The sequence below is a fragment of the Carassius auratus genome, chromosome 37, assembly GCF_003368295.1.
Source record: "Carassius auratus strain Wakin chromosome 37, ASM336829v1, whole genome shotgun sequence".
NCBI classification, from domain to species: Eukaryota; Metazoa; Chordata; class Actinopteri; order Cypriniformes; family Cyprinidae; genus Carassius; species Carassius auratus.
The window spans coordinates 13,830,640-13,857,608 of NC_039279.1; the positions used below are offsets into that span (position 1 = coordinate 13,830,640).

Sequence of the window (26,969 nt, forward strand, 5' to 3'; positions counted from 1 at the left end):
CATCAATTGAATTCTCTGTTACCGAAAGCAAAACAGAGAAGAAAATCACGCTAGCAGACTCACACACGTGGAAACTGGTGCGATAACTTCAATCAAAGGTATGGGAATATATTTACTCTTTTACGGATGATAGACGTATAGACGAAATCAAAACTTGAATCCATTATGCGAAGAACTTTAGTCTTTGGTGCCTGTGACATGGTATAAAGTTACATATAAGGTGTTTTGGCAATCCAAGAGAATTCCGATAACATAGCTTAACAGTATAGGCATAATTTTAACCAAATTTGTCTTTTTTGCTGTACTAAGGCAGCATAAATATTCTAGTATCAACATAATGTGGTCCACCACGTATAGACCGTGTGCATCTCCTCAAGTCTGTCAAGTCATGTTTCACTTAAAAGAAGTCAAATATATTCAGACAAGTTGGTTGTTACTCATTGTTGTATTAGTAATGAAATCGAATGAGAATCACATTGGCAATAAAGAAAGTTTCTAAAAAACAAAAACTTATTAATTATTTTCAGTAATCATTTTCGAAGAAGTGAAATATGGTTGATGATTGTCTTGAAAATATTATCATAATGCAACAATTACAACAAAAAATCTTTTAAGCTAGTCTTCTTTATGTAAAATGTAACTTATTTTGTGTTCAAATCTGACCTTTGACGAAAACTGAAATTCTCATATTATCCTCATATGTCTGTAGATGACATCATTAGCACATCAGTTGAAGCGGCTGGCTCTGCCACAGAATGACTCCAATCTGCTCAGCCGGAGAGTGGTGGCCTCTGTGCTCTTTGACCCTAAAGATGCTGCCAGCATGGACCGCAGCACCTTCTATGCCCTGGGTAAGTCACATGTCCTGCTAGAGCTTTTGCTTCTTTTTCCTCCAGTGTACACTGCTCCTTTGAGCTTGTATACTATGCTCATTGATGTGATTTTACAAAATATGAGACATTTATATACTTCTGCAGAGCATCTACTCCTCTGTTATCTAGATGGAAGAGGAGATCAGTACATTGAAAATGCCAAACAAGTCCAGTCCATAAATGACTTATTTTGTGCAATTGTATTTGCTTTCTAATAACCAAATATGCTACCAGTGAAGTGGGTGAACTATGATTAAATACATTTTTATACAAGAACCATCAGTTTGCATACTATCATTTCTGCAGTGTGGAGTATTTTTTATTTGTCGTGTGACTACTTGCTTGAATATACAAATATTTAAATAGTTTTAGGATCTAGGCAGAGTGGCTCATTTATGTTATTCACAATACTTTATGGAAGCGGATGGTTGCTTTGTTTTGAGCACTTTTGTCTCAATTTTTATTCCCGTGGTAACAGAGACGTCTCTGGTGGAGTGACGAGTTGGGGAGAAAAAGTCCATTCATTCTCTGATTTATGATTTATAACAATAAATATGATTTAAAAAAATAACACAAATACTTTTAAAGACAGACCTACTGTGAGTTCGGAGGTTGATGGTATTTGCTTTTGATGAAGTCATCTGTTTGCATTAATTCAACTTATTTTTACTTAGTTTGTTGTTGAAAGAAGAAAAAAAAAACATTACCCATAATGCTGTACAGGAAAAACTACCAGTTAGGGATTGGCAGCAAGCAAATCACTAAATGAGCTTGCAGGGACTGCTCAGTACCATGAAACAATATATGAAGAAACAATCTTGTGCCTTTTTCTGATTTTCAAATAATATTTTGCTTTGAATAAAAGTTTGTAGTTTTGTGATTCACCTTGTAGCTGGTTGGTTTGTTTTATTGTTTAAAATGCTTTAACAAAGACTTTTTTTTAATGGATGAATAGATATATAAATACATGAAATAAATCTTTTTGATGATATTCTAATTATATGACCAGCACCTGTATATAGACGCATATATAGATATATAGAGAAAGATAGATAGGTAGATTATATATATAATGTTGAGCTGCTCATGGTTTAGGGTCATCTAATTGTTTACTGTAATCAATTACCTGTAAATAATCATTTATTGCAAGGAGTAGTAATATTCATCTCATCTAAATGTCTGCTGTTATTGATCGTTCTGAACAGGCTGCACAGGACTTGAAGAGCTGATGGGTATTGATCCAGCATTCAATGAGTTTCAGGAGACTCTGTTTAGTCAAGCCTCTTTGACTTTAGAGCGCAGCGTTCAGAGCAAAGAGGTGAACAAGAAACTGGACAAGAGCATCTCACTCTTTCTCACTCGACTGTCACCTTACTTTCTGCTCAAGCCCGCTCTGAAATGCATTGAATGGCTAATACACAGGTAACTTTAGTAGATTTGCTGTTGTCTCACATTGTCTGTGTGAGTCTCACTGTGTCCGTTTTCAGACAGAAAATTGTGCTGTATGTTCTTAATTTAAAGCTGATGTGTTTAAATTATTTGATGTTGATATGTGCAGAGACAGCTGTAAGTAATCCATTTGTATGTAGAACTCCAGAAAAACACTGATTTGGTCATAATTTTTGCAATTCAATTTGGAAATCATACACCCTTTCTATATTGTAGCATTAAAAAAAGTCTTCACGGATGCAAATTGCACTTGATTTCAGATTCCACATTCAGCTGTACAACCAGGACAGCCTGATTGCTTGTGTTTTACCGTATCATGAGACTAAAGTGTTTGTACGAGTGATCCAGCTTTTAAATATTGAAGATCCAACCCACAAATGGCACTGGCTGCATGGATTACAGGTAAACCAAATCATTTCTGATTCTGTCATACAGTATATGCAGTCGATGGAAAGAAAGCTTTAGCTTAATTTTTTACCCTTCTAATTGCCCTGTGCTTTATCTGTAGAAACCTGGTGTTCCCCTGGCTCGAGGAACTCTGCTCACACACTGCTATAAGGATTTAGGCTTCATGGATTTCATTTGTTCTATGGTCACAGATTCAGTAAAGGTAAAACACCCAGGCTGGGTTCTGTGCAGGTTGAAGTCTTCCAGTCCAGTAATGCTGCATTCTTTAAAGCTTTATTGAATCATGTTGTAGGCATACTCTGGATTCGTCAGGGATGGGAACTGTCCGCAGCTGCGTGTGGTTTTCTCTTTCTATGCGTCCACCATTGTTTCTGCACTTGATGCAGTGGAGAAGATAACAAACTCTATTATTGCCAAACTGCTTCCATTTGTACAACTGGTAAGACTATAATTTATTTAGTTTATAAATATATATGTATACGGGTGTGTTTCAGAAGATTATATTAATAATTATTTTTCGTTACTCATCAAAGTTTAATTTTAATCAATATTAAATTACTACATTTACATTTAAGATCTATCAGTTTCAGTTCAGTTTGCAGCCATATTCCTTATATGATGTTTAAGGGCATCAAAATATTCTTGTATTTATTATTGTTGTAAGAATGCCAATCTATAAATGCGTGTTTCTTTTCTCACTGTTATTTCTCAGCAGATTGAAGATGCTGATTTACAGTATTCTTATTTATTAGTTTTATTATTACTTTTTTCGTGATAATTTAAAGTTTGATTACACTTATTAAATTTAAAAAATGCCAGACTCCAAATAGCAAGGGTTGGCATTTGTAAATGTTAATAATAATAACTTTGTAATATTAATATCTTTTAATAATCCTGTTCAAAAGAATAGTTTTACTCTATTTCTAATGTAACAAATTTACAGTTAAAACAGAGATATTCCAGGGTGAATACTGGAATTTGGGGAATCAGAATATTGTATGCTGTATTTACATTTTTAAATAAATATTCCCGATATCAAACTAATCGAATATTGACAAATTTAATTTAATTTTGGGATGTGCATGTAAACCTAGTCAGTGAGTGATTCCAGCATCTATATCTAGCAGTGATGTATTGCAGATATGTGGATATATATATATATGTAATTAACTTAATTATAATTTGCTGAAATATTTGTCTACCACATTTTACAACTGAATATTGGCACCAAGTGGAAGTGCATAAAACAATTATTTGATATGAATGATTTTCCAGGGCCAATAAAGGATGTATGCAACAGAACCTAAATACATTTTTGTTTTTTTTCTCTCTCCCATAACCAGGGACTGAAATCTAACCTTTTAGACTACGTGGCTGCCACTTACATGATTGTGTGTCAGATGGCAGTGAAGGTAGTGATGGAGGCTCAGCTGGTTGACTCTCTGACCGTGCAGTTGTGCAAGTCTCTACGCCGAATGCCTCAGTTATCCAGAGAGGCTTTGAGCTGCATTATCATCCTCCTGCAGAACCAGAAAGAAGGAATTGTTGGTCCAAAGTAAGTTTTAGTGATTTACCTACTCCATGTCACACTAAATTTATAGTTGTATAAGATGTGTTCAAGTCTAGTATAGTACTTTTTGTCACACTGCATCTAAAATACTTCATCTTTTTTGTCTTTTCCCCATAAGGGCATTTGGATACCTGTGTGCTATCCCCTCCCTGGTGTCCACTCTCCAGAGTATAGCAACAGTTCATGACATCAGTCCCCTGCTGCGTTATCTGCTGCCTCATCTCATACACTCTGTGATGACCCAGGATGGTTGGTTTCTATCTGTGCTCTGTAGAAACTTGCAATGCCACCTTTTCTCTGAACATGTATGCACTAGTTAGCAAATGACAACATTCAGATCAGTTACCCATGGACAAATTCAAGTCCCGGCTTCCGCCCAACATTTGTTTCTCAGTCAAGAGTTTATTTCAATAGCGAAGAAAAGCCAGTTGTTATTTCCTTTTCATGTTGACTTTATAACGTTAACCACTTATAAACTCGTCATTGTGTACTGTAAATGTTGGTGGATCTTATGATATATTGCTCCTGATGTTCCTTATTTGCACATTTCTTTGGATAAGGAATTTACAGGTTTGGATATATGTAACCCTAGTAAGAGCTGTGTAATATCAGACAACTAGTATAAAAGAGTACATTGTTAACAGTTTCCAGGCAACTTTCATAACGCTCAAATGAATCCATGTCACTCCATCGATTCTGCTGTGTAACAAAAACTATTTCTAAAGGCTGGAAAACACCACATGACTGATCTGAACAGATTTTTAAATGCTAAACATTATACTTTTGCATGTTTAGTAATGGATAATGATTATTGTAATGGTGAAACACTGAGCATCATACACTAAACGGCTGAAGACCACACGCTACCAGACTTTCAGTTTGTTCAGACCGCTACAAGCTCGTACAGAAACATGCGGCTCGATGATTGACAAATGAAAACAATGTGCTCTAATATCTGCTCGCAGTACACGGTTTTCTGAATTGGTGTTATCAAATGGATGATTTGCTTTATTTATTGTGTCCCTGCAGATGAGCAGCAGAATGAAAGTTTGTCAGACCGTACTGGACTATTACAGGCAGTGTTTCAGGATCTTCCACTGTCTGGCAACCTGGAGAGCACTGCAGCCAAGTAAGTGTGGTTTATGAGTGAATCTCTCTCTGTCCATGCATATAACAGTCTGAATTATTAGATATTTACGCTGCTACAATTGGCGTTTTGTGCAGGCTGCTTCTTGAGGAGTATGTTTCCTGCAGCACCGAGCTTCCCTCAGATAGGATTTCAGCTCTTAATCAAAGAATTCAATCTACTGTTCGCCAGTTTGAATCCAGGTATGCTTATAGACACTTCTGAACTTAATGGTATCGTACAGCTCATAAAATGTTATTTTCTAGAGTGTTTTGTTTCTGGTGTTTATCTTGGAGTGTTTTTTTTTTTTACTCGCAGGTATCCATGTGCACTGGATGTGGCACTGGAAAATCATGTCAAAAAAATTTCATCCGACCGTGAAAAAACTCTGCTTCATCAGTTCATCTCCTTAACAATGAGCTGTGGAAAATATCAAGTAGGTCTATCAGTTCTTTTATTGCTTTAACAGCTGATCCACGATATTGTAGTCTCAGCTGACCTTTATCGCATAATAAATTCTGACAGAATCATCCAAATATGATGTAAAACTATCAAGCGCAAGGTTGGGGGTTCGATTCCCCAGGAACACATGATAGGTAAAAACTGATAGCCTGAATGCACTGTAAGTCGCTTTGGATAAAAGCATCTACTAAATGCATACATTTTATTTAATTTTTATTTAAAACTGGAATGAAGGAACATATTAGACACATGAAGAATGTGCTATTAAAAAAAAAAAGATTTTGACAGCCCATGTGCAATGTAATTTAAGTCTTTGTTTTAGTTGTACTGCCATATTTTTCGGACTATAAGTCGCACCTGAGTATAAGTCGCATCAGTCCAAAAATACGTCATGATGAGGAAAAAAATTTATATAAGTTGCACTGGAATAGAAGTCGCATTTATTTAGCAGGACCATCCAAACTCTGAAAAAAAAAGTGCGACTTATAGTCCGGAAAATACGGTTATTGCCATTCACATTGTTCTGACCCCAAAAAAAGACTTGAAAATGTTGTTCTTCTATGCAGATCCTGCCAGATTCAGACACCTCTCTGATGCTCAGTCTCAATCATCCACTACCTTCTGTGAGAAATATGGCTGTAGACTACCTGAAGGAGATCCTCACCTCAGAACACGTGTGTATCTTTTGTATTCCCTTCAGTGTTAGCTTACTATTTTCCAGTTTTTTGTCATAACATCCCATTGGATATCCATGAGACCCACATTAAGGAAGTAATGATATTTCTGTTGTCCATTTGTGATCTGTTTTTATGGAGCAGAATGGCTTTGATGAGGCGTTTCTGAAGGATGCATTGCTGGAGAGAATAAAGGACGATATGCCAGAGATTGTGCTCTCTGCCCTTAAAGCATTGCAGGTAAAATGACAACATCATTAATTTGATGGTGTAAACTTTAGCCTAGTCTTATTTTTGATACAATCTAAATGTTATTTTCTGGATATCTGACAGCTTCACATGGATCTTATGGATGCAGAGGAGACTGTTTCCCGTTTGATTTCACTTCTTCATCGCATCAAACCGTCAGCGGAATGGTTAGTTAACCGATGTTATACCTTCTTTCACTCTAGAATGATACAAATGTATGTCTTCTTAAATGGGATGACATTTTCATTATGCATTTCATTATGAGTGAGTGCTACACGATTCAAAGTCAAAACTAGGTACATTTTTATTAACCCACAAATGCTGCCAAAATACAACATGAACTTTTAATTTAAATCACATGTCCCAAATGGGACATCCACAACAGCAACAAAAAACACTTAAAAAAAAAAACAATAATAATATTGTAGGAAGTAACATAAATAATTATTATTTTCTCTGCACTAAGGATACAGTAGCTTAGCTCTATCTGGGTTTTTTTCCTGCAGGTGTTCGGTGCTAAAAGAGGCTGTGGGGGTTCTTGATGACCCGCGTATTATTGAGGGTAACCCAGATCTTAAGGCTCAGATTATTTGGGAGATTCTGCCCTTCCTGGTGTTGACGAGCGCTGCGCCAAAGTGTGTGGAGTTGCAAATGGCATCTTATGTGGCTGAAACGACTTTGCTTTCCCAGCATCCCCTAACTCATGGTTGGGCGAAAGGTAAACACTCATGCGGTTTTACAGTTACGGTAAATCTATTTTACAGCGAGAAGAAAAAATATCTGTTCTTTTTAATATTAAAGCCTAATTTAAAATGTTTATAAGTTTATAAGGCCTCTAAATTATCAGCATGTCAAAAGATGAAATGAAAAACCTTTACACAATTCTTCAGGCCTTCTGTTATTTGAGAAGCATAATTTGATAATAATGTTTCAAGATTAACACTTTTGGACTCAAGCAACTTAGGTTTATTTGATTATCCATAATCTGTTTTTTTAATCATGTTTATGTATCAAATATGATACATCATGTTTATTTGTGCATCTCTTAATCATCCTTATATTGCATGGCATTATATGTGATGCGATATTGAACTTGTTTTTTTCTCTCTCTTGAGCTCCATATTCACCTATATCTTGCTATATGAGCCATAATATCCATAATATTTTGTCTAAAGTTTTGTCTAGATCTCTATAATGGTATTTTCTCAGTAGCAAATTCCTTACATGCACAGCATAATTACCCTGAATTATTTCTGAGTAAAAAAACCTCTCTCGCTATATATATATATTAGGGGTGTAACGATACACGTATTCGTATTGAACCGTTCGGTACGACGCTTTCGGTTCGGTACGCGGTACGCATTATGTATACCGAACGGTTCGTTGGAGTAATTAATTATATTTAAAAAAAAAAAAAAAAGAGAGAGATAGAAATATAATGATATGCGTTCAGCAAGGTAGCCCAATAACCCAAACAACGTAACAGGCAACGCCCCTGACACTCCCGAAGAAGAAAAAAACACCATCTTATATGTTTATGTTAGGCTACTCAGCAGGCGCTCGCTCACTCAGTACGCGATGAAGGCTCGTTGCAAAATAGCCAATGCGTTTAACAGACTAGAAATGAGAAGATCCTCCAATAACCAACAGGTCTGGTGTTTGGGTGCACTTTGGATTCCCTTTAAGCTATAATGGTGATGGCAAGAGAGTGGTGGATAAAAAAACAACGGTATGTCGCATCTGCAACATGACAGGGTACACCAGCGGGATTACAAAAAAAAAAAAAAAAAAAACACCAGCGGGAATATCTGGGATATATGCGTCAGTACTATCTGGGAAAAGACGAAAAAAAGGAGAAACATGCACGCAGCAAACTATCCCTGCAGCATTTAGACACTATAGCTTACAGGGAATCCAACCCAAACACCAGACCTGTTGGTTATTTTAGGATCTTATATTTCTGGTCTGTTAAAGGCATTCAACATTTTGCAACGAGCCTTCAGCGCGTGCTGAGTGAGCGAGCGCCTTAGGGGCCGTTCACATATCGCTCCTAAAAACGCGTGGAACACGCTAAGCACGTCTTTCTCCTCCTTTCCAAAGCGCTCGGGCAGAAGCGCTCATGAGGCGTCTGTCTTTGCTAAGCAACAATGACGTGCTCTCTCCATGAGACGCGGAAATTTCAGCGAAGGATAAATGGATTTGCAGCTCTAAAAATCGCTTGCAGTAGCTCTGCTACTAAATTTATTTCAAAATTGCAATCCATATACAACTATGATCAGCTGATCCTTCATCTTGGCTGAGCTCTCAACCTTGTTACGGGAAAGGATGAAGCTGATTGGTTGGTTCTTGTCACATGACCCGCGGTGCGCTTGCGGCATTCTGAAAAGTTGAGATGTTTTTACATTTTGCTGTATCTAAAACGTATCGAACTGAACCGAACCGAACCGTGACATCAGTGTATCGTATCGAACCGAACCGTGAATTTTGTGAACCGTTACACCCCTAATATATATATATATATATATATATATATATATATATATATATATATATATATATATATATATATATATGATGCAGGACTTGATTTAATCCATTGGTATATGATCGGATGGTAAACGCAGTCAGAGGTAGAGAAAGATGAATGATAATTTGATGAAATCAGTACTGATGGGTTTTCTTTATTTATAGTGCTGAAGGATGTTCTGGTCAAAACCTCTCCATCAGATGTGCTGGGTGTAGTCAACCAAATGCTTACAACGACTCTGATCAAGAACTTGGCCAATATGGATCATGCAACCAAACTCGACACTGTAAGTGTTCAACTTCCCGTCCAAGCTTAAAAGAATGGTTTACCCAAAAATGTGAACATTTTCTCATTTACTCACCCACATGTCATTCCAACCCTGTATGCATTTGTTACTTTGAATTTTTATTTTGTCCATACAATGAACTATTTAATGTAGGCTGTTTAATGAAACTATTGAATTAATCCAATTAAAAATGGCATCTCAATAACAAACCAGCATTATCGTTGCTTAGTTGAAGCTGTGTTTTCTCATGCGTGTCTCTTGCAGCTGCAGAATGTGTGTGATATCGTGAGCCGTCAGGGCAGCAGCGTGCGGGAGAGAGCAGCGTTTGTGGTGTTCAGTAATGCACTGCTGCAGAGTCTTCCGTCCATGACGGAGAGTCAACACCTCCACACTGCACAGAGTGTGTACAAACTGCTGGAGCCTTTACTGCTACAGGTCTACACGATTCAACCCGAACAGGTCAGAGCACCGATTCAGAAACCAATGGCTTCAAATCACTTTTTTAAATGCACTGACGCAGCAATTCTGGCCAAAACCAATTTCAAGAGAATTTTGGCATGATGTTCATATTGGTGTTGACCATAGTTTAAAAAAAATGATTGGAAGTGGATATTATACAGAATATTTACTCTAAAACACTTTTATGTTTAAACTGAATGTGTTTTAAAAAAAAAAGGCATTGCCAGAAACTTCTGTCAGCCAATATTTCCAAATCAGTGCTGTCTCTGTGCATCACAAAAAAAAAATATACAATTTCCAATAATACACATTTGTTGTATATTAATTAAAAATAAAAAATAAACTCTAAATCCCTAATTCAGAATGTTATATGCTGTGAATTTCGTTACTAGTATATTGTTCATTATATTATCTACACTGTTTAGTTAAAATCACACAATTGTATTTAGGTCTAATGTAAATTTTGACTTCTTTTAATGTATCTTAGGCTTCTTGTGAGGAGGTGAATGAGTGTCTGCCAGTCTGTGTGATATTGGGTGAGTTTCTGCAGAAGATGAGCGCTGGTCTCAGTGCAGAGAGAGAACAAGGCCTCCTCCTGCTGTCACTCCTGCGGCTTTTCATCACGGCACTCAAGTGTCCAGATTCCACATTTAAAGGTACAGGACTGCTTATTTAGAGGTGAACTGTGATGTAATTGTAATAAATATTACTCACATTTATTACTTAGTTTGTGGCATCTTAATTTTATGTAAGCTGATAGAATTACCTTGTAAATATTCACACTGTTTAAATATTTTTATATGTACCACCATTCAGAAGTTTTGGGTCGGTAAGAGATAGATATATATATATATATATATATATATATATATATATATATATATATATATATATATATATATATATATATATATATATATATATTTTTTTTTTTTTTTTTTAAGAAGTTTCTTATTCTGCCCCAAGACTGCATTTATTTAAACAGAAATACAGTAAAATTACTGTAATAGTGTGAAATACTATTACAATTTTAAATAACTGTTATAATATTAAGAATATTAATTATTATAAATATTTTTTTAAAAAAATTATTCCTGTGATTGCAAAGATGAATTTTCAGCAGCCATCTGGTGCTCATGGGACATTTCTTACTATTATCAATGATAAAAACCACTGCTTAATGATTTTGTGTCATTGTATTTATTTATTTATTTATTTTGGACGAATAGAAAGTTTTAAAAAACTGCATCTGTTTTAAATATTATTCTTTTTTTCTTTTTTTGTAACTATGTAAAAAATTTTACTGTCAATTTAATGCCTTCATGATGAAGAAAAGTATTAATATATTTTATAAAAAAATTATTGACCCCGAAACTATTGAACGGTAGTATTCATCTGCATAAATCTCCATGTTAAATGTAAAAGAAAGAAAAGTGTTTTTCAAACACTAAGACAGCAAAGCATTTCTTAGAATAGAGGCATTTACATAATTCACTACTAATATTTGATGTTCTCTAAATCCAAATAGCTTTACTGTGTATAATGTTGTGTTTTTCAGATGAGCCATGGTGGAACCCAGAGAAAATGGACGCCAATACCTGCGTTTATGTGCGTCTCCTGTGTCGTCTGTTTGACGTAGTGATATCAGGGGCCAGCCAAGGGCCTTTGGCCCCCTGCTTCAAGAGCCTAATGCAGCCTCTGTTACAGGTACTGTATTCTCTTCATGCCTCTCTAGGTGGAATAACATGCCGTTAATTTAGAATTTTAATTTTGAAGTAGCTGAGGCACATTAATAGTTTGTATAAATACTCTTGCCATGCTATAATTACGCCAGATTACTGCCATTGTGATTTAACATTACTCTTTATTTTCATTCAAATCAATGGCATTGGCTAGAAAGCTCATTTCTTTCTGGCTTTGTCATTTTGCAGGTTCACCTGAATGAGCCAACGACCCTCTTTAAGTTCCTCTCTCTTTTATGGGGCTACAACAGTAATTTGGGTGATCAGTTGGACTGTCAAGTTAGTGCCATACTGCAAACGCAGGCTCTTTATGTGGGAAAGGCTTTGCTTTGCAATCAGCCAATAAAAACCCGCAACGTGCTGGCATCAGGTTCCTCACCAGGTATGTCAATATGGTCTCTCCCGCATTTGGGTTAGTTACATACTATTGTTTTTGCTTGTTTTATTTTTGGAAGGGTCTTTACAGGATGTTCTGAGTAAGTATATGAAAGTGAGAGTGACGTGACATTCAGCCAAGTTTGGTGACCCAGTTGTGGGTTCGATGCCTTGCTCAAGGGCACCTAAGTCGTGGTATTGAAGGTGGAGATAGAACTGTACATGCATTCCCCCCACCCACAATTCCTGCCGGCCCGGGACTCGAACTCACAACCTTTCAATTGGGAGTCCAACTCTCTAACCATTAGGCCACGATTTCCCCTACACACACACACTGTGAACACACACCCGGAGCAGTGGCAGCCATTTATGCTGCAGCGCCCGGGGAGCAGTTGTGGGTTCGATGCCTTGCTCAAGGGCACCTAAATTGTGTTATTGCCGGCCCGAGATTCGAACCCACAACCCTAGGGTTAGGAGTCAAACTCTCTAACCACTAGGCCACTACTTCCCCATATTTGGAACAACTGTCAGTTTTCTAATAATATATATTCAATTTAGAATTTAATCATGAATAATCCTAACAACAAAATATATCTAAGCCCACTGAGATCCTTTTATTGCCTTAATCTGATTCTTGTTTTCATTTAGTAAAAATAAATTTAAATGTTTATTGTTTTAGAATAAAAAACATTTTTTTTAGAGAGAGAGCTTGTTGTTGGCCATGGCTAATGTGCAACTCGCTGTGTTCTTGTTTCTGCAGTGGTGCCGTCCTTGCTGGTGTGTTTGTGTTCAGGCGTGGGTGAAGTTCGGAGAGCTGCCATTGCTGTGCTCCATTCTCTTTCAGGGGTTGTTTCTTCCCCTTATTCTCTACTAGTGGAGAACCTTCTCAAATCATCAGAGGAGATCATCGCTGACCCCTCTTACCTCAGCCAGGTCAGTCAACACATAATACATGCTGTATTAACTTTGTATAGCTTTGGGAAACTGGATTTGTCATCTTGCTTGTGTTGCATAAGTTTTAGAACTCTTTAAGAAATAACGCTTCTGATTTTACCAAAGGCGCTGTCCAAGATATATGAGGAGGCACTGTTATTGAAAGATAAAAAGAAAAAGCTGGCATCGATTGAGCAGCTTCTGCAGTGTGTGCGGTTACCTTGCTGCCCTGCCTACACCTGTAAAACACTGCTGCGAGCGCTTCAGGATGTTCATGGAGAGGTACTGTCACCAAACTGATCATAGTGTGTGTCTTCTCGAGTAGTGTGTTTAGCATTTAAATCAGGTATCCTAGTTGTCACAAAAACAGCTCCACATTAACTGTGAAACATAGTAAAACAGTAGTTCTCAACAGACTACATTAAATATGGTTGCTGACCATAATGTCTTTGCGTATGAACTCAATGACAGTCAAAAGTCATAAAATTGTCTTGTCATTGTGTAAAAAAAAACAAAAAAAAAAAAAAAAAAACTGAAAATTGTCTTCATTTACTCACACTCATGTCATTCCAAACTTAAATGGCTTTCTTCTGTGAAGCACAAAATATTTTTTAAAGAATGTTTTTTTTAATTAATCACGAACTTTCAAACTTCTTTTAAGCTGAAGTGAAGCTTTTCCAGTTTTATTGGATTCATGATGACAGGATTCTTAAAAAAAATATATATATATTTTTAGACCAAACATTTGAACCTGTCAACCTGAGACATTGTTTTTGCTCAATTTTGAGTTGTGGGCTTTTTTGTTGGAGGACTTGCAATCCTAATTAGAAACATGTTGAAACACAGGCAATAATGTAGATGTTCCTTCTGATCAGCGATTGCCATTAACTTTCCCATTTGCCTTATAGATTGATTTTCACAGGCATTTTTTCATGTCAAGTTCTTAAATTATTATGTTTTTAAAAACAATTCAGTCAGAATAACATAGGCTGTTACCAATTATATGAAGTATCAGCAAAATCCATCTGCACTGCAAAGGTGACACTGTATCTGAAGTTCCATTTAAGAGTATTGAAAAAAACTGTTTAATGCTGCTCAGGTGACGACATGAATGCGTTTACACTGCAATAACGATTACATACATTAGATTTAGGTGTTCTTCAATATTTCTTCACAGTCCAACATAGTAATTTAAAGTCAGTTTTGTTAATTTGGTGTTTGATGCTAGTTTGTCCTGCTTTTCTTATAATAATGCCCTTTGTGCAGCCTATTTTGGCCATTCTTCTACCTGCTGTGGAGCGACTTCTCGAGCAATGTGCTTCAGACTCCTGCACCTTCCTGCCAGATGAAGCCCACCTCCTGCAGCTCCTGCTGAGCAAGTTCAGTGAGGCTTCTGCACCTCTTCTGGTCAAAGACCCTCGATGCCTGGAGGTCTTTATTAGGGCATTGGGCACCTCAGCCAAGCCGTACCCTTCTATGCCTGGTTTCCAGATTATTGCCCTGGAGCAGGTTGGTGGACGTTTAGAAAAAGCATTTTTCAATTGGTTTCAATCCTCATATTAGTTTTATCATCAAATACTGCATCGTTAATAAATCTGTAAACGTTTATCGTAGAATTGTGACTGTAATGTTGAGGTAAAATTTCAAAATTGTTCTATGATGATGCATGATGCGTGTTTGTCATTTGATTGCATGTTTCCTCAGATCACCAAGCCATTCTTCACTGCTCTTGGAGATGAAAAGATTCAACAGAAAATTCTTTCTGTTTTATTTGACTTGCTGGTGGGGAACAAAAACCCTGCCTGCGCCCAAGCTATCAACAGTGTCTTTAAAGCGGTATTGGAAATATACATTTTCTCATAATTTTAAAGGATATTATTTAGAAGTAACAGTTTTTTTTTTTTTTTTTGGAAATAACCGTTACATATGTTTTGCTGTGTCCGTGTTTCTAGATTGCGGTGGATGCGGAGCTAGTGGCCAATGAGCTGATGCCTGTAGATAAACAAAAAGTTACTGTAACAGTTCAACAAGCACGCAGGAGTAAAATGCAAACTAGGTGAGTAGCTGTCTTTTAGTTAATCAACTCCTAATTCCAGTTCTGGAAGATTTGAAGATCTAAAATGCAATCTTATTTTCTCAGAAAAACACAAGAATCCTCCCGGGCAGTGCCCGAGGAGAATGTTGTCTCTTGGCCAAGAGTTACCCTGATTTTAGAACTTCTCCAACACAAGAAAAAGCTAAGGAGAGCCCAGTGTCTTGTGCCCGCTCTGTTTAATCTGCTGTCAAGGTATTTTAAGTTTGCATCTACTGCTATGATTTGACACATCTTCATTTTTTCAACTTGAGTTTCCCATATCAAATTCTTTTCTGACTTCTGTGGCTGAATGCTCTGATGCAGTAGAATCCAGATGAATACATCAGATCTCGCTGATTGATTGAATATGCTCTGAAATGTCACGCAAAAATATAATGGATTGACAGTGCCATGTTATTTGGGTGCTGTAGATGTCTGGAGCCCGCCGCAGCTGAACAGGAGAATCTGGAGTACACAAAACAGCTCATCCTCAGCTGCCTGCTGAACGTGTGTCAGAAACTGTCTCCCGAAGGAGGGCCTATAAGCAAAGGTACTAGTAATCTGGCATGAAATGGCTAAAAATAATAATTAGGTCAAATGCTATCCAGGATTTATTGTCACTTTGCAGAGGATAAAAGCACAAGCTTTTTTAGTTACTTTTTTGAATCAGGAAACGTTGTTAGGAAATATTGCATTTGTGTGTGTGTGTGTGTAGATGTGCTGGAGGAGGATAAATTAAATGTGGAGCTGGTAGTGCAGTGTGTCAGGATGTCAGACACACCCCAGACTCACCATCATGCTCTCCTTTTGCTCGGTGCTTTGGCGGGTATCTTTCCTGTAAGTACAGTCATGAAACACTCACTCGCATACGTATTCAAACACATTGGGAAACGTCTTTCTCTCTGATTTTAGGAGAAGGTTCTTCACAACATCATGCCCATCTTCACATTCATGGGTTCTAACATCATGCGACTGGATGACACTTACAGCTTCCAGGTCATCAACAAGACTGTTCAGGCAGTCATCCCTGCTCTTATAAAGGTGCGTAAAAAATATGTTGCTCTGTATACAGTGAGATATATTTGAAGCATTTGAATGTCTGATTTCCATGAGAGCTTTAAAGATTTGAACATGATTTGATATCAGCACTATTGCAAATGTGATTGATTTTATGCAACAGTTAAAACTAAAGTTTGAATGAATTGGCTGAAGGACTCACTCATTCTGACACTGATTTGCTGTTACGTATTGGCAGTGCCTTTTTGTTTTTTTCCAATTGTCCATTTATCATTATCGAAAAAAAGAATGATACTTCTTTGTATAGGGCTTGTAAGTAGAGGTGTGCTATTACTGTTATAAGCAGGAGGACTTCTTTAGATTATTTTGCCTGGTGGATGATCAAATGGGTGACTTATAGTAAAGGAGAGATCCAAGCCATATTCAAAGCCATAACGGCAGCCATATCACCCTGGAGCCCAAGACTGGTTTCCCACTGAATCTAAGCAAGGCTGAGCCTGGTCAGTACCTGGATGGGAGTCCTCCTGAGCAAACAAGGTTACTGCTGGAAGAGGTGCTAGTGAAGCCAGCAGGGGGCGCTCACCCTGTGGTCTGTGTGGGTCCTAGCGCCCCAGTGTAGTGATGGGGACACTATACTGTCAACAAGCACCGTCCTTCGGATGAGACGTTAAACCGAGGTTCTGACTCTCTGTGGTCATTAAAAATCCTGTGATGTCTTTCGAAAAGAGTAGAGGTGTGACCTCGGCATCCTGGCTCAATTCACCCATTGGCCTCTGACCATCATGGCCTCCTAACAATCCCCATATCTGCTGATTGGCTTCATCACTCCGTCTCCTCTCCACCAGTAAGCTGGTGTGTGGTGGGCGTTCTGGCACAATATGGCTGCCGTTGCATCATCCAGGTGGATGCTGCACACTGGTGGTGGATGAGGAGATACCCCCTGACTATGTAAACCGCTTTATAAAATATAAGGAATTATTATTATTATTATTATTAAAGACTAGAAAATCATAAACACCTTAAGGTGGGCTCTTGTGACCTGGGCCATTAAGCAGTGCCTTGGCAAACCCCCAGATTATGCTAGAATTTACATCAGAAGACCTTTGCAACTACTTGGCAATGCCCTTGTAACTAAATACAACCTCCTGTCATAGTGGTGGGGAGTTTTACACAATGTTATACTCTTGTTTTTCTTCATAAAATATGAACGTTTTATTTTGCTGTTATTTAACAGAAAAAAGTAGCCCGTTATTTTCAATTCTTGTTTCTCCGCAGGCCAATGAGGGTGGAAGTGCCCAGTCTGAGGGGAATATGGAGACTGTGGTCTCACATATCGTGCATGTGTTTGTTGATGCCCTGCCTCATGTGCCCGAGCACAGACGCTTACCCATCCTCAGCCAGCTGATGAACACGCTGGGGCCGTCTCGCTTCCTCTGGGTCCTGATGCTGCTCCTGTTCAAGCAGCATGTCACACAAACATCTGTCAGTGCAACTGGGGCTGAAAAGGTAAAGAAAGTTTCATGTGTGTTTTTCTTTACATTTCCAACTGTATTGATATTTTAGGGGGTTTTTTTGCCAGAGAATAAGACATTTCATAAAAAAGCTATGGTACACTGGAAATTAATTTGTGTTTAGGGTTTGTAGAGACAGTTGTGTTATTTGTTGTGTAGGAGGCTGTTGTGGAGAGAGATCAGGACTTCTGGATCTCGGTGTGCTGTGAGTTTGAGGTAAAGGAGCAGCTGACCTCCATCATCAGGATCCTGCAGTATCTCATGACTCTACCACAGGACAAAGAAGAAGGTAAGAACCGCCCTCTTCAATGAATCGCCTGTGACTTACTTTCTTTAAGTTGACAATATTGTTTTCTTGATTGTAATTGATTTTCATTTTGATGGACCATTATTGATTCTTAAATCAAAAGACAAATCTGAGGACCCCCTTGTAAACAAGATGATTCATCTCAAGGAGCTTATCCTCTTAATAAAAAATTCTCAAATTAGTCTATGCTGTTTTCAGCTGATATTTGAACAAAACATTATTTGTAGTGTGCCTGAGATCCAGTAATAGCAATAAGCTTTGTTCTTTTTTTTGCTCTTGATACGGAACAAAGTGAAACAAAGCTTTGAAATTCTCTCACTTTTATTGTGAAATACAATCAATAAATGCCGTTAGGCAGCAGCACGGACTGCAAGTTAAACGATCATCTCTTCCTATTCACTACTAGTTAGAAAGTGACAAAAAAGTGAAAGTGACGTGACATTCAGCCAAGTATGGTGACCCATACTCAGAATTTGTGCTCTGCATTTAACCCATCCGAAGTGCACACACACAGAGCAGTGAACACACACACACTGTGAACACACACCCGGAGCAGGTGTGTATGAAATAAAGCATGAAATAAACATTTAGAGCATTGTAAATGTAAACATTTATAGCATGAAATAAACATTTATTAGCATAAAATGATTTGTTGAGAGAAACAGTACAGCCAACACAAATGCATCATCATCTCTTAGGTAATCATTTAATTTCAGCTGTGGGAAGACATCAATAAAAAAAGCCTGTAAACAATGACACATTATTTTATGTGTACCTCGGCAAACCATGCTGTGTCCTTAAAAGGGTTAGTTCACCCAGATAGCAAATTTATGTAATTATAATAACCCGTAAAACCTCTGTTTATCTTTGGAACACAGTTCAATATATTTTAGATTTAGTCCGAGAGCTCTTAGTTCCTCCATTGAAGCTGTGTGTGCAGTATACTGTCCATGTCCAGAAAGGTAAGAAAAACTTAATCAAAGTAGTCCATGTGACATCAGAGAGTCAGTTAGAATTTGTTGAAGCATCGAAAATACATTTTGGTTCATTTTGGTTCTCTTCCGTGTCTGTTGTGAGAGAGAGTTCAAATCAAAGCAGTCTGGATATCCGGTTCGCGAACGAATCATTCAGTTCACCAAATCGAACTGAATCGTTTTAAACGGTTTGCATCTCTAATACGCATTAATCCACAAATGACTTAAGCTGTTAACTTTTTTAATGTGTCTGACAAAGTTCAAACAAACCAATATCCCGGAGTAATACATGCACTCAAACAGTACACTGACTGAACTGCTGTGAAGAGAGAACTGAAGATGAATAGTGCAATTTGTTTTACAACATGTACATTTAAATAAATTAGAATGTCATGGAAAAGTTCATTTATTTTAGCAATTCAATTCAAATATTGAAACTCACACACATATATGTGTGTGTGTGTGTATATGTGTGTGTGTGTGTGTGTATATATATATATATGTATATATGTATATATGTATATGTATATATATGTATATATGTGTGTGTGTGTGTGTGTGTGAAAATGTATTTTATACAGGTGTTTCACAATTTGAGTTGAATTACTGAAATGAACTTTTCCACAACATTCTAATTTATTGAGAAACACCTGTATAATAATTTACCTACAGACAGGGTTCACTGAATGATTTACAGATTTATTGACACTTAGTTAAGAATTGCTTTCTGGATCGACATCAAAAACGAATCAAGAGCTTGTGAACTGGGATGGGAATTGAATCTAGAAATTAAAGGACAGGGAAGAAAATTGTTTATGTTCTCTGGGCAGCTCCGGAGAAAAAGAAGACACGTGGAAGAAGTGCAGTGAAGAAGGAAGAAACAGTCTCAGATGTGATCTTCAACGTGGAGACTACTAGTGGCAAGGACCTCCGCCATTTTAAATTCCTCTCCATCTCTTTTATGGCTCAGCTTTTGGCCTCTGACAGATTTGTTGGGAAGGTAGGTTTAGAATAGGAAGCATTTGATTTAATGTTGATATTAAAATGCCCTAGGAATTTTCAGTAAACTTCCAAAATGTGTAATTGTTTAACCGACAGGTGGCTGACTGTGAGGACATAACAGAAAGCACCTTACAGACTCTTCAGCAGAAGTGAGTTGAAGCTTGACTATAGTACTTGACTTGATTTTGATTAGGTGTGGGTTGACACTGGCAGGTTGTAATGTTTGTGTTTACTTGTTAGTCTGCTGGAGGAGGTTCTGCGCTACATCCATACGGTTGCTCGCTGTGTAGAGGATAATGCAGACAAACCCACGGCTAAGTTCTGGAGAGCTCTGCTCAGCAAGTCCTATGACATCCTGGACAAGGTAGGAAGCAATGGATTGATCAGATATTATTGAGCATGTGTACATGCACACCAATACACTGATGGCTAGTAAAAATCAGTTTATTGAAATAACTCCTGTTTACATGCGAAATCAATAACCTGGCAAAGCAAGTAAAGAGTTTGCTCAAGTTGGATGCACCTAAATCTGCAGTATACACTGGATCACAGATGCCCATTTCATTAAGCCACCAGAATGCTGGTTAACGTATTTACATGCCAGTCACGCGGTAATGGATACAAATCTAGCTGTGGTGCTCGGTGAATTTACATCGTAAAGGTGTTAAAAGGAAAATGGAAATATAATAGCATGATACTTTTCTATTAACTGAACCGCAGTCAGTTTTCTTGAACTGGAGACTTCATTGAGCAGTTATTTTTATTTGTACACTTTAATTTGTGCACGCACATGAATAAAACCTGATCTGACCTTTTAGGTCAATGCCTTGCTGCCCATGGATTCCTTCATCATGGTAATGAGAGGCCTGATGGGTAATCAGTTAGCTTCAGTTAGAAGGAAGGCCATGGAGTTACTCAATAACAAACTACAGCAACGGACGCAGTGGGTGGAAGAACAGGTTAGTATGCCATGCAAACCAGTTTTAATGAAGCAATTTTAGAAAATGTTAAATTTTAAACCTTGACTACCCATTCTTCTGAGCATTAGCTGATCACTTAGTTTCCTCTATTTCTCTGACAGATTACTGTGCTTCTGGAGCTCATTGGCGTCCTCCTAAAAATTGTGGGTCGGAGCCACGGACAGGTCACGGCGCAGGAAGAAGAGGAGCTGGCTATCAATCGACAGACGGCCCTTTACAGCCTTAAACTTCTGTGCCGAAATTTTGGCGCAGGCCACCAGGAGCCATTTGTACCAGTGCTGAAAAAAGCGGTGGAGCTGGTTGCTGATAAAGACGAGGAAAAGAACGTGATGGGAAGTGCTCTGCTGTGTGTGGCTGAAGTGACCAGCACACTGAAAGCCCTCGCTATACCACAGTTACACAGGTACTGTTAAGCCCAAAGCAAGATCATATGCTAGCATTTAGTGTACAGTGCACATGGCATACATTTCATCATCGATATAGTACACATGCAGCCGGAATTTTCTAACCTACTCTGTACTTTTATCATATGCTTTGAAAGTCTGTGTGTTCAGCTGCATACTCTGAACGTTCGTGTCAAAACTGAAGAATACTTTTGACTTTTCTTAGTTGGATTTTACAGTATGAAGTGTAAAGCTGACAAACTGTGTAAATCACTACGGTTGGGTTCTAATTTTTAAAGCATACTGGAAGTGAAAGATCCTCATTACTTGTATATGAATGTGTTCTGTCTTCAGCCTGATGCCTGCAGTGCTGGACACTCTGAAGGAGAGAAAGGACCTGCTGAACAATGAAATCTACTTGCTGAGTGCGGTCACAGCTCTACAGCGCGTTTCAGAGACGTTACCGCACTTCATCAGCCCTTACCTGGAGGACACCATCTCACAGGTCAGTATCAGTGCCACCTTGTTACTTTAAGTTAAACGTTAGAGCAGCATATGTTATTCAAATCAATTTTGTCCACAAGGTTACAGTTCTCATTTGAATCTTCTCATTCTTTTCTGGTGATTTAGGTCGCCCGCTTAACTCTGTTAGCCAAGCGACTGACATCCTGCCCTCAGCTGTCTGTACGTCTCTCCTCGCTCAGCACCACTCTTGCCACAAAGGTGCCTCCCAGGGTCCTCATTCCCACCATTACAAAATGCTATTGCGCCATGGTGGATGTTCAGCAGGTAGGGTTTGGGACACATGATCTTTTGATGTCTTAATGCAATTAATGGACACTCTATTGCTATTCTTTGTATTATTTATCCCATATTCTCTACCCCTGTCGCAGAACCGTCTTGGTCCTCTGATGATCATCCTGAAGGAACACATAACTCACATGGAAAAGGACCAACTCAACAACCACCAATCAGAGCTCACTTCCTTCTTCCTGTCTGCTCTTGATTTCCGTTCCCAGCATTGCCAGGTACTATATACACATTTCAATTTGTTCTTTTTTTTTTATGAGTGCATTAACTGATGATTGCCAAAATAACTTTATTGTTTAATAGGGAGATCTGAAGAAGACTGGTGAGATCGAGGGCTATGTGATTGACTGTCTGTTAGTGATGATTATGAAACTTTCAGAAGTCACTTTCAGACCTCTCTTCTTCAAGGTAAGCTTCTTTATCTTTCAGGTGAGAAAAAAAGAACTTCCTCCAATTAGACAACATCTTACGGAAGTTCTAAGCGGCCATGCATTATAATATTTTTTCTTCTTGTTTTCTCGTTATAACGACTTAATTTTCTCGTTTTCTCGACATAACGAAGTTCGTTTTCTCGTTATAACGAATTCATTTTCCTCGTTTTCTCGACATAACGAAGTTCGTTTTCTCGTTATAACGACTTAATTTTCTCTAAGAAGTTACAAAACTGCGCCAGCAGATGGCACTATAGACCTGAATATAACTGATGGGGCGTTGTACACTATCCACTTTACTGTACGCGGACCTTCCTCGTGATCGCTATAATTTGTGCAGTCTTCATTACTGACATTTAATTAATTCATAAATGTTAAATGCTTGAATCAATATGAATATTTTGTGTATTAAGTTCCTGTTAGATGCATGAGTTTCACCAACGCGTTCTGTGTCATAAAATAACTGCTTATCAAAACCAAGGTTGACGTCACTGTATTCTGTTTATCTACAGTAGGACTGGATTTAACGATGCAGGCTGATGTGCTTCTTTTCCTTATTACTAATCTTTATTGTTAACCATATTGATGAGAAATGTGATGTATATGTAAAATCCATAGGCCAATTTAATTCAGTTTTGTTCTGTAATGTTGTAATGGTTTTTTTCTACACACACATACACTACACGTACACATGGACGCTCTTTTCAAACAGAAGCTTGTAACACACATGATATCTGCCACATCATATAATGAGTACCACAAATTACAAATTATAAATAATTTTATTTCAAATAAAGGGAAAATGAAAAGTGAGTTTAATCCAAGCAGCTCTAATTTCGCGGTGTTGCCATTTAAACATGTTAATTACAAAAAAAAAATGTTTGTTGTACTGTCTCTGGAAAAATCAACAGTGATTGATCAGCCTTTATTTATATACAGTATTGTAGACGTTATTACCTAGACAAAGCTAAATTTGCTGAAATATAGGCTACAGTAAGAGCGCCTGCATGGTTGTCCATCAGATGCCTGTCAAAGTTGAGTTCGTTACTATAGCAACAGTAAAACTGTCATGTCGTTATAACGAGAAAACAAACTTTCGTTATGTCGAGATAACGAGAAAAATAAGTCATTATAACGAGAAAACGAAATTCATTATGTCGAGATAACGAGAAAAATAAGTCGTTATAACGAGAAAACGACTTTCGTTATGTTGAGATAACGAGAAAATTAAGTCGTTATAACGAGAAAACAAAAAGGAAAAAAATATATAATGCATGGCCGCTTAGAACTTCCGTAACATCTTGTTTTTAGATGCATAAATAATAACAGAGATGGGCTCTTTTTAACAACTGATTTGTGAGGCATCAAATCTTTGTGAATCTTATTTTATTTTTTTAACCAAAACTAAAATTTTTAGTCAGATATTTTATAAATCGCAAAACAAACCCTACAAATGAATGCAACAACATATATAATACAGACACTAAATGTTTAATTGTGTTTTGTTCATTTCTAGATTTGTATACCTTAGAAAAATTTAGCAAAGTGATTGGTTCAGTTGATTCCGTTTCGAAAGCTAAATTTATCCTATTACTGAATAATATTTCAAATATTACACACAAAATTGTAAAAAAAAAAATTCATCTGTTTGATTAATTGAAAACAAATTCTTTGTTGCCAGAATGCTTATTATATACTTGACTTTTATACGTTACTTTGGCTATGAATTCTCTATTAGTATTAAAATGCGTGCTGATTGAATCTTTTTTTTTTTCACTCTGCAGTTATTTGACTGGTCAAAGATGGATGGTGCTTCTAGAAACCGCCTGCTGACGTTCTATAGACTTGCAGACAACATCGCCAACAAACTGAAAGGACTGTTTGTGTTGTTTGCTGGGCAGCTGGTCAAACCCATCTCTGAACTGCTGCGACAGCTCAACATTTCCCACACAGGTAGTCTGCACTTATCAACATGTTTGTATAAAGTTCTGAATACACCTGTAATGTTAAACTGTGCCAACAATGACATGACCAGCTCATGCTAAGAATTGTGGAGTAGAATGTTTTGCATTTTAGAGATAAAACACTAGAACATTCCAGAACTTTTTCCTTAAATTTCTTTCACTGATGTAATGGCTTCAACTTCCACCCCTTTGGCCCATAGACAAACCCTTCTTCGATTCAGATGATGATGATGAGGAGGAGGAGGATTCAGATGATGATGATGAAGATAATGTGTCAAAGAGCAGCCTTCTGCTGCAGCATGTGTTGGACTGCCTCCATAAAATCTTCCTCTATGATACTCAGCGCTTCCTCAGTAAGGAGAGGGCTGACGCTCTCCTGGGCCCCCTGGTGGATCAGGTCAGTATGGCGCACAAACCAAATGCATCAAGAACTACAATCTATTCCCCAATCATGTTATTCCTTTGCAATAAGCCTGTTCCTGGAGGCAAAACAAAATACATGTTTTGGATGTCTCCCTGATCAAACACACACAATTAAGCAGATTGGTAATAGGGGAAGGGGAAAATGTGTGTAACCAACATGTGAGAACTAGGGGTGGAACAAGTCTATCTATTTGCACAATTTAAAACACAGTATTGCGTTAAACAGTCAGTTGTCAATATTGCCATTAAAAACGAAGTTAAAATTTAAAACACTGCAGGCTTCACTGTTTTAATAAAAATAAAAAAATAATAATAATAATTAGCATAAGTCACATGAGTTATTTAATCAAGAGCAGCGAGTCATTTTCTCTGTCTTTTGTTGTTGGATTAACATTAATGAGCTGTAGGTATTTGCATTAGGCTTTAAGACCAAATGTGCGGATCTAATTGTGATGTGCATCCGCTTTCCTTCCCAACTAACTGTTTACTAAAGACACATCGTACTTTCTTTATGTAAATACAAGAAAGCCATGGAGAGTTAATGTTGTCTAATGGAATAACCCCCAGAAAAATTAACACTTTCATGATTCATGATAAATATTGTTAAAATAATTTAAACTAAAAAATGTTTGGAAACTTTTGCATGTTTACACCAATTGAATTTTTTTATAGTTGTTCAATCAAAACTGTGTATTATATTAATGGTATAAGGGTTTTCCTGTCAGTGTGGTGTCTAATAAATGTGTTTTTATGTGTGTGAAGTTGGAGAACATGCTGGGAGGTGACGAAATCTACAAGAGCCACATCACCAAGCATTTGGTGCCCTGTGTTGCCCAGTTTGCTGTGGCCATGGGAGATGACTCCCAGTGGAAAGTTCTCAATTATCAGATTCTGCTCAAGACACGGCACAGTTCTCCTAAGGTACGAAAATGCTAAATTAGAGGTATAAACATAACGAGATAGAGCTGAAGTGATGTTCCAGTGTTTGTGGTATGATGTGTTAAAATGAGTGCCCATAATCTCTTAATTCTAGGCCTCGCTCTAATATGTGGATTGATTTCTCTTTGAAAAGAAATGACCATGTTTGCCTTTTTGTCCAGGTGCGTTTCTCTGCACTTGTCATGCTGCTGGAGTTGGCTAGCAAGCTGAGGGAGAACTACATGGTTCTTCTGCCAGAGACTATCCCATTTCTGGCTGAGCTTATGGAGGGTAAGAATATTACGGCAATATTTAATCAAATGTGAACACATGATTCTGTAACTAAAGTGCACTGTGCTACCTAATGTTATCTTTGTTGTTGCTAGTGTTGCATTTTAAAAAGTCTTAAATCTGTTTCTTTAACAGTCAGAAATATTCCAGATTTCAGAATTTCTTCCTCCTTGTTTTACAGATGAATGTGAGGAAGTGGAGCAGCAGGTGCAGAAGGTCATTCATGAAATGGAGACTATCCTCGGTGAACCGCTGCAAAGCTACTTTTAATACCACCCGGGACTGATTTCACTCAAGTGTTCATTCATTATCCGTGTATAATATTTAGTGATGAACATGCGTCAGTCTGACACAGTTCCACCTGTACTCATCTCATCACTGACTGAAAGCTTGGCCACTACCTTTGTGTCCATCTATATGTAAATGTACAAATCACTGGAGGCCACATGCTTTGGACAGTAGGGTAATATAAAAACCAAACACATGATGTTTAAATGTCTGTTGTTTTTTAAAAAATGAAATGGTTTTATATTGAATTTTCTAATGCATAATGGTGTACCTCTCTTGAATCTGAACAACATAAAAAGATGAGTCTGAAAAATGTGAATGTGTTTGGTTGCACTTTGCTTGCATTAACAATACAATTTTAATATGCTACTACTCTTTGGACAATTTTGCTGCATACATGCGATATCTGACACTCACACTCACGCGCTAAAGAGAACAGGCCAGAAAATATTAAGTATTTTGAA

At 37.5% G+C, this 26,969-nt stretch overlaps 1 protein-coding gene across 1 annotated transcript; it reads left to right on the top strand.

Annotated features, from left to right (window-relative positions):
* heatr1 (HEAT repeat containing 1) lies at positions 1-26,824 on the top strand. The gene is made up of 45 exons (XM_026222933.1): positions 1-98; positions 710-851; positions 2,078-2,294; positions 2,582-2,723; positions 2,830-2,931; positions 3,022-3,168; positions 4,073-4,284; positions 4,418-4,548; positions 5,329-5,428; positions 5,524-5,628; positions 5,744-5,861; positions 6,454-6,561; positions 6,706-6,801; positions 6,895-6,977; positions 7,317-7,528; positions 9,502-9,623; positions 9,888-10,082; positions 10,570-10,738; positions 11,641-11,789; positions 12,014-12,206; positions 12,960-13,132; positions 13,259-13,414; positions 14,399-14,641; positions 14,837-14,968; positions 15,085-15,188; positions 15,273-15,419; positions 15,638-15,756; positions 15,922-16,043; positions 16,119-16,247; positions 17,499-17,729; positions 17,894-18,023; positions 19,846-20,015; positions 20,114-20,166; positions 20,258-20,381; positions 20,836-20,976; positions 21,099-21,400; positions 21,735-21,885; positions 22,011-22,169; positions 22,274-22,408; positions 22,494-22,598; positions 24,406-24,574; positions 24,786-24,982; positions 25,771-25,929; positions 26,109-26,217; positions 26,399-26,824. The coding sequence occupies exons 2-45, from the start codon at positions 710-712 to the stop codon at positions 26,485-26,487; spliced, it is 6,492 nt and encodes a 2,163-aa protein (XP_026078718.1). The 5' UTR covers positions 1-98; the 3' UTR covers positions 26,488-26,824.
* Positions 26,825-26,969: the final 145 nt, after the last annotated feature.

What these genes read in the sequence shown, in the direction of transcription:
- heatr1 (XM_026222933.1), top strand. Translation starts at nt 710, where the DNA reads ATGACATCATTAGCACATCAGTTGAAGCGGCTGGCTCTGCCACAGAAT. An exon ending in CTGACAGATTTGTTGGGAAG is followed by an intron (nt 20,016 to 20,113) that starts GTAGGTTTAGAA and finishes TTTAACCGACAG; the next exon opens with GTGGCTGACTGTGAGGACAT. An exon ending in CCATGGTGGATGTTCAGCAG is followed by an intron (nt 22,170 to 22,273) that starts GTAGGGTTTGGG and finishes CCCCTGTCGCAG; the next exon opens with AACCGTCTTGGTCCTCTGAT.